Source organism: Paramisgurnus dabryanus, chromosome 11 (genome assembly GCF_030506205.2).
Source record: "Paramisgurnus dabryanus chromosome 11, PD_genome_1.1, whole genome shotgun sequence".
In the NCBI taxonomy this organism is placed as follows: domain Eukaryota; kingdom Metazoa; phylum Chordata; class Actinopteri; order Cypriniformes; family Cobitidae; genus Paramisgurnus; species Paramisgurnus dabryanus.
Genome location: NC_133347.1, coordinates 15,876,979 through 15,897,446, shown reverse-complemented (window position 1 = coordinate 15,897,446; position 20,468 = coordinate 15,876,979). Strand labels below are relative to the sequence as shown.

The 20,468-nt window shown below is 36.7% G+C and overlaps 1 protein-coding gene across 1 annotated transcript in view; it reads right to left on the bottom strand.

Moving 5' to 3' along the window:
* Positions 1 to 20,468, bottom strand: part of sema3bl (sema domain, immunoglobulin domain (Ig), short basic domain, secreted, (semaphorin) 3bl) — a 28,771-nt gene that overhangs the window by 7,871 nt on the left and 432 nt on the right. Inside the window, exons 2-7 of the mRNA XM_065247119.2 lie at positions 13,014 to 13,171; positions 8,939 to 9,001; positions 6,115 to 6,234; positions 4,140 to 4,230; positions 3,141 to 3,257; positions 2,864 to 3,012 (exon numbers count right to left, since the gene is read on the bottom strand). Of these exons, the coding sequence (XP_065103191.1) occupies positions 2,864 to 3,012; positions 3,141 to 3,257; positions 4,140 to 4,230; positions 6,115 to 6,234; positions 8,939 to 9,001; positions 13,014 to 13,171 (698 nt within the window). The remainder of the gene's footprint in view (positions 1 to 2,863; positions 3,013 to 3,140; positions 3,258 to 4,139; positions 4,231 to 6,114; positions 6,235 to 8,938; positions 9,002 to 13,013; positions 13,172 to 20,468) is intronic.

Sequence of the window (20,468 nt, the reverse complement as noted above, 5' to 3'; positions counted from 1 at the left end):
TAAAAACCTTACATAATGTACTATATTGTTTTTATTACCTTAGAATGAGACGCTTTTATCTACATATACCAAGGGACTCCTTACATTGAAGACCCCATCATGTTTCTACAGTAGCCATAAATGAACTGTTCTACAGCGTGCGTTTTTTCAACGTTTTACTATGTTCTTACCTCAACTTAAATTAATTAATACATACCCATCTTTTTTCAATGCGTGCACTTTTAATCCTTGTACAGTGCTACTTGAATGTGTTAGCATTTAGCCTAGCCCCATTCATTCCTATGGCTCCAAACAAAATTTTATTTTGTGCAACCATACTTACTCGTGTAACTACTCATGTAACAGTCTTTAAATATGGAAAACTTGGAAGTGTTTGGTGGCTTCTAAATTCATCCCTGTTTGGAGCCATAGGAATGAATGGGGCTAGGCTAAATGCTAACACATTCACGACGTGTTGTACAAAGATTAAAAGTGCATGCATTGAAAAAAGATAGGTATTTATTAATTGGTCTAAGTTGAGGTAAGAATTTAGTAAAATGTTTTTTTTCTTAAAAATAAAAAATGGGTTTATCCAACATATTTTAAAGTGCTGAGAGGCATGTACACTACCGATCAAAAGTTTAGAAACACTTTTTGATTTTGTTTTTATTTCTTAGACATTTAAGAATAAAAGCAAACAAATAAAAATATGAAATAGCACAAATGTAACTATAGGAATTATGACTAAAAGCATCCTAAATTAAACAAAACTGATATTTTTATTGTTTGCAGTGCAGTCATCCAAGCCTAAAATTTGCAAAATTGTACTCGTGACATTTTATTGGGTTGCTTCAGTTGAAGATTTTTAAACAAAACTGAAAGAATAACCATCTTCACTCTCAGAGAAATGGTACAAAAGTTGTCATTGGGACGATATCTTTTAAAGGTCACTTTCTTTCTGATCCCATTTTTTAAAGGTCACGTTCTTCCTGATCCCATTTTTTAAACCCTAGATAGTGTGTAATGTTGCCATAATAGCATAAATAATACCTGTAAAATGATAAAGCTCAAAGTTCACTGCTAGGCGATATATTTTCTTTAACAGAATTCGCCTTTCTAAGCCTACAGCTAATGTCCGGTTTGGAGTACAGCCCTCTACTTCCTGCTTTAATGACATCAGTAAAACAGTTTTTTGATTAAACTCCGCCCACAGGAATACGCCAGTCACCTGCTAAGCTGCTATCGAATCACAACACACTAAACAAACTACACAATCAGAACTCAATTTGTATTTCTGAAGGACAGACTCCATAGAACAAGGAAGACATCAGCCTGTTTTGAGGACGGTGAAAACAGCGCTATACAGATAAGTCAATTGTGTGAAAAACAAAGCATTTTTTTACACGTGAAACATGAACACGTTATATTGCATCTCCTAGCCTGGTCCAACCACACTCTCGAACATTCATTTAATTTGTACAGACAGTCTGGCCACGCTTCATTGCAAAGCGTTACTTCTGTTAAGGAGGGTCCTCTGTTGAAGTTTAAAACTATTGGATCTGCCCAGAGTCACTCTGAATCTGCCATAACCAATCGCTAACGTTTGGTCGTGACGTATGTCATGCGCATAGGCTTAGCATCGCTAGCTTTAGCCATCTCCTTCACCACTAACAGAGCGAGCTGGAAAATCAAAATTTCCCCGAACCCCGTGGGGAGGAGGGCCATAACATCATGGCCACCAAAAAAACTTAGCAAAGCTTGTTCTTGCTCCAGCTGTAAATGTTGGATATTCGGCAGCGTTGCCACAACGGACCTTACATCATTGCTCACATCTTTTCCCGCAGCCATTACTGAACGAAAACTCAGTCTGGCGCGCGACCTCAACGTCATCGTTCTTAGGCACCCCCCTCTGTTCGCTGATTGGACCTGCAGATTTTTGCCGGAGAAAACGAAACTCTATACAAATGAAAATTAAGCAGAAGAACGTAGGAGGGCGGAGCCAGGTTATGCATCTCCTAGGTACAAAAGTGTACCTTTTGAAAAAGTACCGCCCAAGTGACAACTTCCTGTAGGCCTACATTTATTTGTAGTGTATGATGATGGGTTCTTACTGATTTTTTTACTATTTGTTAAAAGACATTCATTTTGAAATAGTTTAAAAGTTTTCTAATGAAGAAAATTAATTTGTTGCAATTTCAGTATAGACTTTCAGATGTAAAGATTTGGAAGATTTTGAAGTCGAACAGATCTCTTTCTCAAATATATACAGTAGATGTGAGAAAGAGAAGAGACAGGTAAAGAAGAAAACTGTACACAATGACTCACTGAACACCTGGCAAATTTCTATTTATACATAAACTGTCATCTCTAATTGTTCCCGTGGGAACAACGAAAGCCTAGATAGCGTGTAATATCCCACAGCATCACTGGAGATTAAAGCACTGTAAGGGAAATACTGTCACAGATGCCAGGAAGCCTAACAGCTGGGCCTACTGTAACCTATCTCTCTCTCTCTCTCTCTCTCTCTCTCTCTCTCTCTCTCTCATACACACACTGGGTGTCTAGTGTAAGGCATACAGTAACATTTCTCTGTCATTCAGAGGTCAGTGTTCAAAGAGACTCTCTATCACATTCCCACATTATACACACTTACACAGCAGAAAGGGTGATTATCATGTGTGTGTGTGTGCGCGCATGTATACTAGGGTAAATGATGAGTGTATGAAGTATGTAAACCATCCAGCAGCTGTGTGTATAGATTTGAAAAACCAGGATCATTACAGTATCCTGGCCTGATTGTGTCTGCATCTGTGCTGGAGTTGTGGGAAAGCCGATAACGTTGCAGGAAATGTAGAAAGTGGGTGTGTATTTGCTATTATCTCACCGCACACACTCGTCCAATGCGCGTGTGTATGGCTCCTTCATCGTCTCTCTCTGCCGTCTCTGCAGCTCTCTCAGTGAAGAAGAAATAAATTTTATCATCATCTCTGTCTGCGCTGTCAGGAATGAGGTGAGCCGCAACAAACCTGGGCTCTGCACAGATACACACATACAGATTATTACAATGATTGTATTATCAATATAGATTTTCAAGATTCAATTTCATGACTGATTTAATGGTTTGTTTTTATTGTTGTATGTCATATGAATGTGTGGAGTACCGTGCAGGATTCGCTGATCTGTCTCTGTTTTCATGGTTGAGCGAGACCCTAAACTCCTCAAAATCACTGAGTCTCTACCCAGAAAGTCAGCTGTCAGACCTGTGTACAGTTCTCCACCTGAGAGAAAGAGAGAGACTTTTAATTTACTATTTTTTTTGTTTAATCACTTCCTTTTTATTTGCACTATTTATAATCAGCCCAGCTGCAAATGCTTTGGCAAAATGTGCAGTTCTGATTATTATAATATAGCAAAATTGTGAGGTTACTGGTAAATCAGAAGAATGAAAAGCATGCTGGAGAGGACCCACCATAATATTCTCTATTAAATCATGTTATCAAGTTAAAAACATACACATTTACACACAGATGACTATTTATCAGCTGAGATATGATGTACTGTCGGCAACCATTTGATATATTACCATACACTCACATACGGTCCTTCATACCAATAGGTTTATGTAAGATGTACCACTATTTAAAAAGACAAAAAGATGTTGTATGTGATTTGTTTTAAACACACACTCACTTTATCATCTCCCTATAAAATATCTTAGACAACATCTGTGTGTGTAAATGTATGTCCAACTTTACAAATACGCAATGTTACAAATCTGTCCCAAAACACATTGTATTGGCAGAAGGATATAAATGAGATCCAAGATTGTGCTGTGTTGTTATTCACTAACACACTAGGAGATGTTTCTATGGCCCAAAGGGTGGTAACACCCACTTACACACTGTACACTAACACACACAACCTGGCCCAAAGAGGACCTTAAATTTCCCCCATAAGAGCAGCGGCCTATAAACTCAATGATAACTGACAAGCCGAAACCTCCACCCTGCACACACAAGAGCCAGAATACACACTAACAAAATCCAACACACAAACTAGTTTTACAACCTCACTCTCAGACTTTGAAAAACATAAAAGGGAAAACTCATGAACTTCAACACACAAAGTCATACAGTATTTTTAACTCCATTCAAATGTACCTGTGAAGGTGCTTGCAAAGGGTAGTTTAGGGTCATGAGGACATTTCCCCCTCCCGTTCTGCACCGTGGTACGATCCAAACTGAACACATGCTGGAAAGAAGTCAGAAAAGTCTTATAAATTTCACAACCCAGCAGTGAACTGATCTATTATCAACATTCATGGTCTGTTGGGCCCTTTAAATATCTCTAAAACATACTTATTATTGTAGGATAAGGTTTATACTTGATGACATTTCCTAATCTTATAAAAATGTATGATAAAAATGACGACACACTGCAAAATGACCTAAGAATATCTAGCTTTTAGACCAAAAATATACAATTTAAATCAATTTGTGCTTAAAACAAGCAAAAATATCTGCTAATGGATTTTTTTCTTAAACATGTAATTCAAAAAAAAAATTCAAACACCACTGGGAGATATTTTTGCTTTTTTAAGCACAAATTGACTTAAATTGTATATTTTTGGTCTTTTATGGTGAAGGTTTATGGTGAAGTGATGCTCTTTCCATTTCCAGATAATGGCCCACACAGTGCCATCAAAATGCTTTTCAACGATAAGATTTTGAGACAGTTCTTTGCTTTTACTCATCATGAAGTCTTTCCTGTGTGTCTTCTGGGTAATGAGAAGCCTTTATAGGCCATCAATTAGGACTAAAGCAGTTGATATCAATTAGTACTGATAGGGGGCAGGGTTTCTCTCTCAATACTGACAGATTTCAGGTGATCTCCTGGCTTTCTATGCCATTTTGCACCTTGTTCTCTTCATGTGTTCGATACTTATACCCTGTGTCATCTCACTTTATTTATTATGACTCAACTTGTATACTTAAATGATCTGATTTCTTTATATGAATTAAATATTTGGCTTGATGGCTAAATCTGGTGGAAATTTTGTGTCAATAGCCCACTTAGAAATCCCCTTACTGATAAAAATGTTGATGTGTCAAATACTAAATTTCCCTGCTGTATATCATGCTATATAAATATATATGAATGATTTTTTTGGAATCATTTACAATGGTTTTGATGTGATCAAACTTGCACAAAAAGGTAAAAAAAATACAATTAACATTCAGTTAGTGTGGTTTTGAGTCAAGAGGTTATCTGCATTCCAGTAAAAGTAATAATTCAATTGCATTGCGGTAACAGCACAAAGGTTGTAGGTTCGATTCCCAGGGTACCTTGAATCCATTGTACTGTAAGCTGTCACTTTGGATAAAAGCATAAATACACGAATACAAATGTCACTGATGTCAGTCACTTTGTATGGGTGTGCCCACTATAAGACACATTAAACCCCTGTTGAACTGTGCCAGTTCCTAAAATGCACAATGTAGTATTGTATTTGACAGCCATCCCTGACGCCCTGAGATTCCCTATGGGGAAGCAAAGCAAACACACCCTAAAAGAAACAAGACCATGCTGGCACAGACATATTGTACTAGATTTTTTGCTACTGAATGTGCTTTGCCTCTTCCCTCATGATTTAGTCTTGACTAGAAGTGGACAATACTTAAGTATTTAAGTTAAATTTTCCGAGCATCTGTACAATTTTTTTTTACTTCACTACTAAAGCATAGAATCATACTGTTTATTTATTTATATTGGATATTAAAATGTATTTAATAACTAATTACGTGAAAATTAATTTTATGCACTTACTGTAAATATTAAATGTAAAATAAAAACTTGTATTTATGAAATGTAGTGGAGTAAAATGTATGATATTACGCTTTGGAATGAATGTTTTGCAAAGAAAAACCATGATAAAATAGGTATACTTAAAAAATGTAAGTAAAAATACTTAACTACTGTCCACCTCTTGACTTCAGGGTCAACCTGTTAGTGGTTTAACCTTTGACCTTAAACAGTTTGGTCTCTAATCTAAATAAGCAAATTAGATCGTCCTGGTGGGTATACACAATGTGTGAAAGGGGAGTAAGAGTGTGAGGGTCTGTGTGTGTTTGTTACCTCTCCGCGATGTCCGACATTTACGTACGCACACACAGGTTGAAACGCTCCGGTGCCACAGGCCAGCAGATGAGTGCGGTTGAATGGCTGCAGCAATCGTATAAAGTTTGCACACTCTGTCTGTAACAAACAAATAAACAACACGAAAGAGAGACGAGAATTTAGATTCACTATAGCTTCACGCATTATAACCAGCTGCTGAAATTATTGAAATATAAAGCAAACGCACAGCAGAAAATAATGTGTTTTTTATAAAAGCCCGCTCATGCACTCAACACGTGCAGTTTCTTATCAAGAAAGATTTCTGTATGAAGGAAGTCTGACTGTTAGTTCCCTCGAGTATTTGTTTAGAGAGGCAGGAAAAGCTACATTTTATGGATCAGAGGAAGAGCGATAGCAAACTGCAGGAAAATGATCTCCACTTAAAACAAATCACTGAGACCAATCAGTGCCTTCAGCATGGAAAAGATCTCATGGTTCAATTGCCGTCGGGTCCAGAAAGAGGAAGAACTCACGCACAAATGTACAAGAACACACGGTCAACATGTACACACTCTAACTGTGGCCACCTGTGTACAGCCTCTTTGACTAGATAGGGTCAAAATCAGTGAGGCATAATGAACGAAAGGTCAAAGGTCATACAAGATGCAGGCAGATGCTCAAACTATGACCAGATGTTAAGCCACAGAGAAGAGAGAAAGATTCAGCACGACAATGTGCCAGGCACGTTCCCCAGATAGGGTTCAATAAAGGTCATAAAAATGTCAGTCAAACTTAAAATTCTATGAATATGTTTTAGTTTTTATGCATCTTATTTGTTTGATCATTTTTTCCACAATTTTGAGGACAGAATTTAAAGGATAAAGAAAATTCAGTCAACAGCCGTGGGAAAATGTTTTTTTAAAGTGGGAAGATGTAGTGAGAGTATTTACTTGTATTTTAGTTTTGCTGTAGAAATGGTTCACATTACTTTCTTAGATGTGTTTTTTTTAAAAAAGAAAATTTTTACAGCATGGTATGGGGTAATATCAACATGTATATGTAATAATGTTTGTAGCACTTACTCATTCTATATTTCCACTTTTTATTTATATTTTCTACATTTTAGAATAACAACAAACTCATCAAAACTATATAAATATGAAATAGCACAAATGTAACTATAGGCATTATGTTTTGACTAAAAGTATCCAAAATTCAAAATTATATTTGAGTATATTTAAAGTAGCCTCCCTTTGCCTATAATTTGCAAAATTGCAGTCTTAGCATTTTATCAAGCTCCTCACTGTTCTTTATACAATATTTAAAGATTTTCTATGTACATGGGCTCTTACTGGCTGTTTTAATTCAATATTTCCAATTTATCTATTTCTAAAATATTTTTAATACAATTTTTGTTTTCTAATGAAATAAATGAATATGTTTGCCCAATTATATTTTTTTGTGTACAAAGTCATTTCAAACATTTAAATACCTTTAGAGTTTAAGATCATAATGAACATTTCAATCAAGTGTTTCAAAACTTAAAAATAATATGACATTAAAACATAGTCTGGTATATTTTTCATGAATATATGGAGTGTTTAACTGAACAGTGAATGAGCTCTGGGCACATCATTAAATGTTGTTTGTTTATTCTTAACGCTATTCCAGCATCTAACTGGTTAATCTATACCCAAGGTAATCCACAAAAGTTGATACACACACTGGGAAAGGGGCAATTTGGCATCTCCAATTCACCTAACCTGCATGTTTTTGGAGTACACCCACACTGACAGGGAAACTCCACACAAAAAAGCCACCTGACCTAGCCGGGGCTTGAACCAGGGAACTCCTTGCTGTAATGTCAGTGCTACCCACTGAGCCACCGTGCCTTCCCTGGCACATCATTTCATTTCATAACTGTGTTGTTTCAATGTTTCACCAGTTGAATCCTAAATGAAAAACAAATATCCTGTTCAATTCCCTGACACACAGAGTTATTAAAACACTGCTGTGAAATCAAACTCACCTGTCACATGAAACAATGCTGTTGGGACTCGGGACAGTCACCAGAGCATGTTACCATGGAGACACCTTATGTCTCCACTTTATGAGTAAAACACTAGCAGATGCTGTGGGTGTGTGCATGTGCACCATTAGTTACAGGAACAATTTATCTCATAATTAACTTATTTGTAATGATAAAAGACAAAATGGATAGACCATAAAAAGAAAAAAGAACAAGAAACAAAAATAGAAAGAAAGAGTAAAGATGCATAAAGAAATGAAAGCATGCAGATGGTTTGTGGTTTCTCTTTTCAATCATTACTAGTGATTTGAAGGACTCATGAGTCACACGTACACATGGAAGCAAGACAATAATAAGTGAGTGCTTCAGTTCTCCTTTATGGGCGTTTGCCTTGTTTGCTTTAGCCAATTGCAATACATCATAATATAGCTAAAGATAGACAAATGTTTTAATTCAAACCTCCAGAAAGAACAAAACATAATGTGAAATAAATCACATAAGCCAACCTCTCTAAAATAAAAATCGTTTGAGGGATTTCTGTGATCATCTGTTGGATTTAGGATATTCAAGGAAGAACTGGTGTGAAATATATCTGATTCACAAAAAATCTTTGAAAACCGTGACACATGGACCCCGCTTTTGAGTGTGTGTGTATTTTTTGTGTTTTTTCAGAAATGGTCCTTTGGGCATTTTTAGCACGAGTTGCATTTAATTTCTTTATTTTTCCTGTTATCATTACAAGAACAGATCTACATCCCATTTTTACTTAAACACTGTTTTGGTAAAAGCAGAAACAGACTGTAAGTCTCTCACCTCAGGATCTTTCCCTTTGAGAATACAGTCCTCACGGTTACCAGGCAACGATGGCCAATGAATCTACAGATAAAGAGAAAGAATATATGAGATTTATTTCGTCATCGTAAATTTTAAACTATGGCACACCCAGACCCATTTACTTGCTACAATTACATTTCCACGGGCCAGACAACAACACAAATAGACAACAGACAGGTAAAGAGTGTTTGCTGCTCCTGCAAGTGTCAAGAATAAAAGATTTAAGGAGCAACCGATTTATAAAACCCAATAAAAACCAGTTGTGACGTGTAATTATTTAATAAAATATAATTATATTCTCAAGTCTGCGGCAATAAAAAGTCTGTCATCAATATATCTATGCCATAATTGCACATCCTGACACATTAATTTCCCATGTGTCACAGGATATGGCACACAAATGCTGTCACATTTTGACCACACAGGGATTTTTGGATTTGTTTGTACACTTCTGCAAACATCTAAAGGGGGTCGCACACCGGACGTGCAGCTCAGTCGCGTCTACAACAACTCAGAGGCATTGTACACCGGAAGTGCACATTAAATAGCGCAAGCTTAGTCAGATAGCGTCTACTTCAAAATGCAAAATATACGTTAGCAGCCAATGTTAATCGTTAATGATTTGGGACAAATATGATGTTATTTAATGTTAAACTATGTGAGTGGCGCTCTGTCGTGCGACAGAGATTTTAGCAACTTCCTGAGTTGTAGCTGGGCGCCGCGGACAGGCGCCACCTGTCGGCGCCGTTGTGCGTATACTCATAGAAAACAATGTGTTTTAATTTTTTAGAACAGCGTGTCCGGTGTGCGACCCCCTTAAAATAAAACACCCTGATGTTAATCATATTTTAAGTATAAGTTACATGCAGCCTAACAGTAAAGTATTAAGTTGTTATGACCTCAGCCTTTCTGTGTGAGCCAGTTTATCGTATAAATGTTTAATAAAAACCTGAAATCATTTGTTTGTTTTTGGACTGCTGCACCATATGACATGTGTTGCCTTTTTTAATCAAAACCCTAAATGTCCTTGTTTCTCATAAAGCAAATTAAATTTTTGCAATAAACAGGTAATATTTTGCAATATATTTTACTTATAAACTTAATTTCCAGTGTAAGTACCCCTGCCTGGCTGTAACATAAATCAAACAGTGTAAAGCAAATAAAACAAAGATTTGCACCTGACATCTGTTCAATTCAATCAGGATCTGAGTCTGTGAGCTTATGTGAAAGAAAAAATTTGATATTTTCCAGTCTTCATGTGATTAAATCATTAGTGAGTCACTATCTTTTCTTGACCTCTCTTACATGTTTTGACATTTGTCTAAATCGGAACCTGGAATCAACTACATTACCAGCATGCTTCCTTTGCGTAAAGGCTTTTCCTGTTTCCCAAATTAGTCATCATCTTTATTTTTAAAAACACTTATGGGACACAGTATAGGGAAAGAAGGTATAGGAAGTAATAGAAAATTTCGGATATATAGTGTCCAAATATAAAGTGTTTAAGATTAATCATTCTTCAGAGAAAAACAACAGCTAGTTAACAGTAACTACATGCTCAGTAGGGAAGGAAGTCTGATCAGGGTTGATTAATGTTTTCCCCTCAATGAGAAACATGATTGATTTTTGTGGCATCTTTTATTTTAGGTGGGAATTTTACTGCTAAAATCTGCCCAGAAGAATTGTGGTACACATACATTTACAAACATATTCCCTCTTGTGTTGACCTCTTTGTCCTGTGGTCATAGGGTTAAATACTTTATTCAGAAATAAATGTAGCTTTGTCACTGCAGTATAAATGATTTATAACATTGTAATAACACTAAAATAACTTCAAATTATTTACATGCTAAGGTAGGTGGCGAATTAGAAGCTTAACAAGGTAAATAAGGATCTAACCAAACAAAAATTGTCTATTCCTGGGCCAAAGTTCAAAGGTCATACCCTAAAAAGGTGGCAGGCATTCCCACATGTCTGTTACTATGGCAATACACTTCCTCTTCTTGTTAATAAGGCCACACACAATGATAAGGTCTTTGGAGACATAAAGTGTGATCTTACAAACATACACATACCTTGCCTGTTGCTCCAGTGACTCGGGTCAAAACATATTCACAGAAACTTTCATTAAGGTAGTTCACAAACAAGTAACAAACCAAAAGATTATACTATCATCATCACTACTTGCTGTCTGTAATAAAGGGCTGTAAAACATCCCTTGAGCTACTTAAATAATAATAACATAAGTTACGGTAATAACATAAGGTAAATACAGTAGTCGTGTAATAACATCCAAATATGCTCCAAATCATACGATTGCTTTGGTCGTTGGTCCATTTCACAAAATACGACCAATAGATGCATTTACTAAATTAGCGCCTCTACCGGCAGCAAGTGAAGCTTAATTTATTAGGGTAAAAAATTATATTTTGGAGGGGTTATTTTGCTATGATGACATGTACTGGGATAAGATTTTCAATTTAAACCACCAGGATGAATTGTATTTTATTACACATTACACTATTCAGGGATTAACGGCAAATAACGTACCCATTTATTTATTATATGATATAAACACAGCATACAAAACAGTCACAACTTTTTAAAAATATACGTGTACCGAGGTCAATCGATCGATTTATTTGAAGAAAAGATGCAAAAGTGATGTCAATCCGCTGTAAATATCAGATTCGGTATACACGGATTCAAAAAATGCCGCCAGAAAAAGCGATTATACGTCATTTATGATTGTAAAAAGGCATTGGCTCTCGTGTATCTCGTGACCAATTGCATCATTACGTTAGCTAAGAATGTGAAGCGCTATTGGCTCTTGTGACCGACTACGTCATGCTGGTTTATGTTTAAATGAGATCTGACTGTGCGTTTTGATCAAAGAGTTCTTCATATAAAGTAATCGTATGGCTTCAGTTCGCAAGGTTTGCAACGTTAATTATTTGTAATACTTTTATACTGTTTTATGCAATAAATGCCTGACTGTACTTTTACTTACGTGTTCTGTTTTATATGGTTGAGAAGTGGTTGGGTTTAGGGTAAGGTTGAGAGTGGGGTTAGATCCTCCAAAATATCTTTAAAACCATAAATGTTTATGAAACCGTATCTACATTTACAAATTCATAAAATTAAATGTGTCTTATCTGATGTATAATGCAAAAACCTTAAAACGTAACAACAGGTTGTATGAAATACTACCGCTAGAGGACACTAAACCCGTAATACGTCACTTTACGTCGTAATAAGGTGCTTGCACAAACGACCTATGATGTCGATATTTTTTGGAGGACAGTCTCGTAACATCATGCTACTGTCTCTCTCTTGGTCTTTCTTGCTCTTACTCACGTACTCTCTTTGTAATCATGTGTAAAATATGTCAGCACATGTAAGTGTCTGCGGATTTTATCTTTGTATGTAGATAACAGTCTCCAGATGATCAGACTGAATAACATGGCAACTCTCTCCAACACGCACCAACATCATCACTTGCACTTTTTTTCTTGAATCTAAGACCTCTATCCCTGACAGCTTTCTTAACCTTATCACAACAAGTCTTAACAGTAACACTAGTCCAGAAGTTATCATTTTTTACTTTTTAGCTGGCACACAACAAAAGCATCAACCTAAATCTGTTACTTAAAAAATAGTTTTGTATATGCTATGAAAATCTGTTAACGTATACTATTATTTCACTTCTTGACAGTCACACTATTGTTGAAAAACGTTGGCCTACGATGCGAAACATTACTGCTTTTGTCATTTTAAATAAACTTTGCTGATGCTTTCAAAACTGTCACAAGCACCTCTAGCAATTCAAACACATATACCTCTGTGTTAGCTTGCCAAAAACTGTTCAATACATCACAGAAACCAAATGTTTACATTTGTAAATCATAAAAGCACATGCACTGAATAAGATTAATGAATTTACACTGGCTAGACGATTCTGTCAGTTGGCCCCAAACACTGTAACACTGGCCCCAGGCCATTATTACTGTTGAGCCCTGCACAATGTGTTAGCGTGTGTAACAATATACAGTACCTCTTTAGCATCATGTGTATGATCCAGTCTCAGTGAGTACAAAACATCTTTTCCTCCCAGAAAAAGCCTGTCATGATATTCATCCAAAAACACAGCTGACAAGTGCAAATCACCACGTAAACCGCTGAAGACTGCTGTACGGTTTGTGGCCAGCAGATCTGTGGGAAAGAGACAGAGTGAGATAGAGAGATATGAATTATGAATGGCCTGACAACCAAAACCACATTTCAACAGAAAAATTACAATCAATCTTTTTCTAAGACTGAGAGAATGTTTGGGGCATTAATGAAATCCAGAAAAAGCCCACTTTTCGTAAATCAGCACAATAAAATTTGGAGCGTGTGGAATGTGATTGGTGACTGCTCTGCTGCCAGGGAATTCTTTAGGAAAAATTTGGGATTCAAAACTAAACCCATTCCTGCTCCTCTCTCTTTTAAATCGAATTGTGCTTTATTGGAATACTACTATAAATGAGTTTTATTTATTAAGCTTTTATCCTTGAGGTAGATCACACATTTCAGGCAAAACCTGACCCCTCCACGCGTACATTCTCTTGCTATCTTTCTCATGTATCCAAAAGTACAACTCAACATTCCCTTCACATTCCCTAATAAAACATGTGACCCGACAGACAAGAGGATCTTCTGAGGGTGGAATAAGGTCTTGTTGAGAGGAGCGGCACACATCTGAACCCGCTAATAGGGCGCTGCTGAAAAGACTACAGTATGAACAGAAGCCAAACAACAAAGCCAAGTGTTCAACCACAATTATAAACACACGTGTGCAACAACCACAATGCACACCCAAACAAATCAATTAAACTGAATAAGTTCGCCCAAAACTTTTTACTATCGCTGGAAATAAGTTTAAAAACACATTGTTCTGGGCCTCTCGAGTTTAAAATTGGGTGAGGTGTTTTGATATAAACCTTAAATGCCCTTTTTCCAAAGTTGAAGATTTGTTTGAATTCTTTATTAGTGTAAGCGATATTGCATGCAAGATTTTACAATAAAATTATTTATAAGAGCTTTCAATGGTTTAGTTTCCAGAATACAGTGTCATAATATAAAAATTATTGAGACAAACACATCCTTACAAAACAAAAGCCATACAAACACAAAGTTACAGATCATTGTTTGTCTGTCATTTAGCAAACACTATTTCTCCCATGGGTACAAGGCCTTCCTGAATGATCTGTGATATAGTGCCCTGCTCGAAGAGTCCAATGGTGTGGTAGATGATCTTATATCTTTCCCATTCATGAATCAACCCTGTGTCCCCAGTGAAACAAAACATCTGAAGACAATTAACCAAAACAAAGACACCACATCCAACAAAATGTAGTGCTCCCTCCCCGTCTCTTGTAGATATGATCAATTACTCCCTAACTTCCCTCTTGTTTCCCTCTTGGATAATGTGTCCTTATTATCCACATGCACGTTGATACAAAAACCCACATATGCACATTACTGCAGCACGTTTAGGAAAAGTGGCCATGTTTCACTTTGCCAAATCTGCACACACATTTATCTACATTTATCACATGTTTCATAGCATAATATTTGTATGGTGTTGTCAGAAACATTATAAGGTGAAGGAGACAATATGTCAAAAGCTTTTAAGCAAAAAAAGCCAAATGCCTTATTTATCAAATTTACGAGTGTGATTCGAAGAAGCTTATTTTGTGACACCATTGCAAGTACTTTCTCTTTTAAACAAATGTGACCCTGCCCGTAAAATTCAGGCTATGTAAATATTTATGTCAAGCATTACTTTCACTTCAATTTCAATCTTTGACTTATCCTTACTTTGTGAATATTTAAAATTCCAAGGTTATATTTTCATAAAATGCTCTTTACATATACTGTAGCATGATTTTGTGTAGAAAACAGTAAATTACAAAAAAATTATTTTAGCGGTTTCAAAGGCAGGGTCACAAATACTAGCAGTTGTATTTATGCCTGTACACTCTCAGAAAAAAAGGTACATGTAGGTACAAAAGTTGCCACTGGGGTGGTACTTTTCAAAAAGTACACTTTTGTCCCTTAAAGGGGACATTTCACAAGACTTTATAAGATGTAAAATAAATCTTTGGTGTCCCCAGAGTACGTATATGAAGTTTAAGCTCAACATACCCCATAGATAATAGGGTGGTAATAAATTAAGGAGCGATATTTTCCCCTTCTGACATCACAAGGGGAGCCAAATTTCAATGAGCTATTTTTTCACATGCTTGCAGAGAATTGTTTACCAAAACTAAGTTACTGGGTTGATCTTTTTCACATGTTCTAGGTTGATAGAAAAACTATGTACTTAAACATGGAAAAGGTCAGATTTTCATGATATTTCTCCTTTAAGGGTGCATATTGGTACCTAAAATGGACACATTGGTACCTTAGAGGTACATATTGGTTCCTCAAAGGTACATATCTCTATCAATTTGGTAAATATTAGGACCTTTTTAAAAGGTACCACCCAAGTGATAACATTTGTACCTTTATTTCTGAGAGTGTACTGTACAAAAGCTGTCCAGAGGCATGATGTTGTGTAGATTACGCAGTCTCTCCCATAAAGCTGTTTAAATAATCTTCGCTTTTAAGAATAACAACTCACAATCACTAGTTTAATTAAATTAAACCTAATAAAATTACAAAATGACACAACACAGGAGTTTGGCAGAAACAATGTATCTACACACACTTGTAGTCATATCTTGTGTGTGTGTGTGTGTGTGTGTGTGTGTGTGTGTGTGTGTGTGTGTGTGTGTGTGTGTGTGTGTGTGTGACAGTAAGACCCTGCAAGTGTGCCAGTAGATGAGTAAACCTTTGGAAACCAGACCTAAAACGTAATGTTGGAATGAAGTAGTTACGACACACATCTGGTGAAGCAAACTGTTAAACTATTGCATGCTTCCTAAATGACTTAGCTTATAATAATTATAACACACACACACACACACACACACACACACACACACACATATATATATATATATATTAAGAAAAAATAAAGGGGCTATAAAAGTGTGCATATCATTAAGGGAAACACACACACACACAGATATATATATATAAAGAAAAAGAAAGAGGCTATAAAAGTGCGCCATGATAAATGCAAAACACAGTTTATAGGGTGTGTCTGCATTCTAATCAGTGGCACATGCTATTGCTGAAATTTTTTTGTCCTCTCTCTCTCTCTCTCATCAGCAAGCCTTCCACACAGTGGCACTCCACCAACTTTCTAAACAACTGTTAATAACACACATGTGTGTTGGCATCTGTTGTACCTTTTAGATTTTTGCCCCTTGGTAATAAAGTGAATGCGAATGTATAGAGCATTATGCATTACAGCTGTCCATACCATTTGCCTTATGGAATGCATTTAATCTGGGATTGTGTGCCTTTACGCAATTAACTCCAATAGATAAATTAAGGGACATGGAGAGTGACATATGAGTATTTTATTGTATTAATTAAAAGTGAGTCATTGTTTGAGCTTTTGTGTACATTAATAAAATGCATATATTTTCTCATGCACTTATGTTTCTGTTTGTCTGTGATCAGTATGGGGTTCAAGCTTTGGATTGCATCTGTCAGCAGTTGTGTGATGGAACTAATGGATTATTGGCTGGTTCAGCAAGCATTAGGGGAGATGAAATTGATCATGCAGGAAGATCTCATGGTGTCTTCCCCAGGCACCGAGAATACACACAACGCCCCTCTCAAACACAGTGCTGCCAGAAAGTGTGTTTCACCTCCTCAGATTCCAAATTTTATTCAGATTATGTCAACACTTCGCAGCAGGTGAATCTTTCATCGCGTGTTCAATCTTACTGCGCCCACTTATGTTAACTAAATTTGTGTTTTAAAAGCATTTTGATCTAAATGTTTAGTCTAAAATGTTTCAAGTGTCTTTTAATAATGAGTAAGTGAAAAACAGTCAGCCAGTTCCCCATCAACACTGTATAAAGAACATCCAAGGTCCAGAAAAAAGGAGGGAGTTTCAAACTACGGTTCAGGAGCAAATTGTGGGTCACACACAGCGGGATAAGGTTGGTCGTGCAAAGTTGCTTTGCTGTTGTGGTGAATTACACATTTGAACGTGTTGTCTTATCTTAAACCGAAAGTAAACGCGTTTTCCTCGCGAATGGTCTGCATTCGTTAAAAATTAGCAAATAAAATATTTTTGTATTAATATTTAATGTTCCTTACCTTACTTATGAGATAAATAGCTGTGTAATAAGGGGGATAATGTACAGGCACCAGGTTGTTATCGTGAAAAAAAACCCTTCATTGTAATACAAGACCATCAGCTTCGTGTCGGGGTCCTGATCACACTGTCGTGGCTTAGTTCTGCGATAACCACCTGCTACCTATACATTATGCCTTACAATACATAGGCTACATATTACTCTACAGCACATGTAAATGCAAAAAAAGTATCTCCCTCTTTCTGTCTATCATCAGTTGTCAGAAAATTACTGCAAGACAAATCGGACTTTTACTGGTAAACTAATAAAAGCTCTAAAGTTTAACCCTCTTTCAGTCTTCCATTCAATCCCACGTTTTTGTGCTTGTTTTCTCAGCGTTCCTTTTGTCAGTCTCATTCTTTAAGTCCCTCTGTCTTCTCCTCCACCCTGGCCTCTCTTGATCCCCCCTCTCCCCGGAGTAAGAATCAGAACGTGAGGGTTTAGATAGACCACTCTGGACAGCAGCCATGAGAGTCACTGCCTTTCCCTCTGTACACAGACAAACACAATGAGACTCCAGCAGCTAGACAAAACGCCTTGTTATGGCTACGCACAGAGACTCATAAACTTGTGTGCAAGAAAGTAAGAAAGAAAGAAAGAAAGAGAAATTCTCCCACATGGATAATCTAAGTGACAATGGGTGAAATTAATTTCATTGGCTCTCCATCTCCTGTCAACACTTTAGCTAAACAATCACATCACTTCTCTTTTCATTCACTATAGTTTCTGACATTTCTTTTCTTTGTCCTTTACTACCATGCCTTCTTTAAGCAGCCGTATCTCCATATGTTTTCTTGAGTGCAGTTTTGTTGTGTGCCAGCTGGATTTATGTGCTTGGAAGCATTAAGGATACAATTAAGTTTACATGTTTTCTTGTAACAACTCCCATGATGGTCATCAGCTCAGGGGTTAAAAAAATCAAATTACAGTTTAAGTGACCAACAGCTGTTCTGCATTTTATCAGTGAATGTGATCAACTCAAGAGCTTGTGACCTAATTGCGTTAAATGTCAAGCTCCGCTCAGCTCAAAAGGAAACAGCCACAATACTGCATTGTTCTGCAACGTTACACCAGATACTCTTGACTGACGCCACATGGATGGAGGAAAAGTGTGTTTTGTATTCAGATGAATGAATACAAAATACTTTTCCACAGTTAAAGTATTCCTGTCTCTTGTTTATGTGCATGTATTTATTTTACTGTATCTGTGGGAGTGTGTATGGACTTGTGTGTACTGTACTAAACCCTAAGCCTTCATTTAATTTTATCAATAGCTGTGACATATGAGTATAAAACTGCCAAACTCTATTTTATCTATTCTGTCCTATCACACACCAGTACAATTTATGTGTATACTATTACTGTCCTTTATGTATGTGAGATAAACTTAATTGCAAAATAAATGGTAACGTTGTATTAAAATGTGATTCATGCGGCAACATCTACATAAACTGTTTTTATTTAAGGCAGAAGTTTCGTATTATATATTTCATACAATAAATTAACCCGGGAACATTAGGATATACACATACAAAAAAAGCTTAGATCAAGTGGAATCAAAGTGGAAACAGCTTCTTATAACAATGTGTCTGTTATCTGTCTATTTTTTATTTGAGCTAAAAGTGCATATAATTCACATTTTTATATTCCCAGTCAAACACATACTTATATTCTTCTGCAGATCTACAATTATAGTGCCACCCATCGCTTTCAGTACGTTCATTTTACAGACAGTAAATTGTTTGGCATTCCCTCTCTCAAACTTTGGCTTGTCATTAGAGTGGGTCAGCTGGATCTCCTTTACTAAATAAACCTTTCCAAATGTTTCCAGAAAGAATATTTAGAGAGTGTGAGAAAGTGAAAGAAACAGAAAACATGGAGAACAAAGAATCATCCAACATTATTTTGGTGACAGATTCTTTAGCCAGGCCCAAACCCTGCACAAACATCTGGGCAACGCTACAAAAACAATCTCATTCATTCATTCATGTAAACTAAAACAAACACACCAGCCGATGTGCCTGTGTGCATGTTCAGCCATAAAATAGACTGTGTGCCAATGCATGCGGGTGTGAAAGTGTAGGAGGGGAAAAACTGCTTTTCAGCACTCCTTAGGTCTGGAGAGTGTGTGTGTTTGTGTATGTGTGTCCATCGCACACATTTCAGACCAGGGGTCATAAGTGACCTACCAAAGCAGCCTACCACAGATTCGCACACACAAACACACACATGGCCCTGCTGCGGGCATTTATAGGTTGTCCCTCATTTCCCATTCAAAACACAACATGCTCCCTCCAGACCAATCCATACAAATCTGACAGCTTGATGAGGGCATGCATGCGTGCGTGCGCACTTCACCATTTTCAATATGTAGGCGCGTATGACGCACACCCGTTTGGAAATCCGTCAGTGACAATTTACATACATGAAGTCCAATTGGACGAACCTGCAGGCTGATCGTTATCAAGGTTAACAATGCGTCCATGGAGAACACAGGACGATTACATGCAATCAGAGCTCCACGCGCGCAGGGATTTTAGATGACCGCAATAAATTCCACATAGATTCGCTCCAGTTACGCATGCCCCGGTTTATAATCATTTATGAAAGTAACTAACGGAACACTAATAACTAATAAATAGGCTAGCTACTGCTTTACATTCCTATTATTTACCTAGATGTTTTTTTTGTGTTTTTTTTTTTATGTAGATGTCTGTTAAGCAAAGTTCATCCTAATCAATCTTATGATATAGAGGGCTGTACATTCCAAAGTTGAGATAAGGTAAAACAGTAGCCCGCAATGTGTAATGTAGGTTTTTATTACCGTGTGAAAAGACCTGCGGCGACACCTGAGTTTATACGGAGCAATTAACGGCAATGCATAATCGCGCGCAACAGGGCGCTCACATTTATATTCGACAAGATCACCAAGAGACTATTCTAAAGATGCTTAAAGGTTCAAAAAATGTGAAAAGCAGTATCGGATGACTGCAATACAAATGCGAAAAAAAAAACAAGAGGAATTCCACCTGTAGGCTACGTTATATATGATATTGACCTATAGGCTATGCATATACACAATAAACTGAAAAATAGCGATATCAAAATTAACCATCAAACTGTAAAAAATACGCAATATCCTCCCCATAATAATTATAGGCGTACGTGTTCATTAATCAAATAATTTAAGTCATGTTCCATTTTAA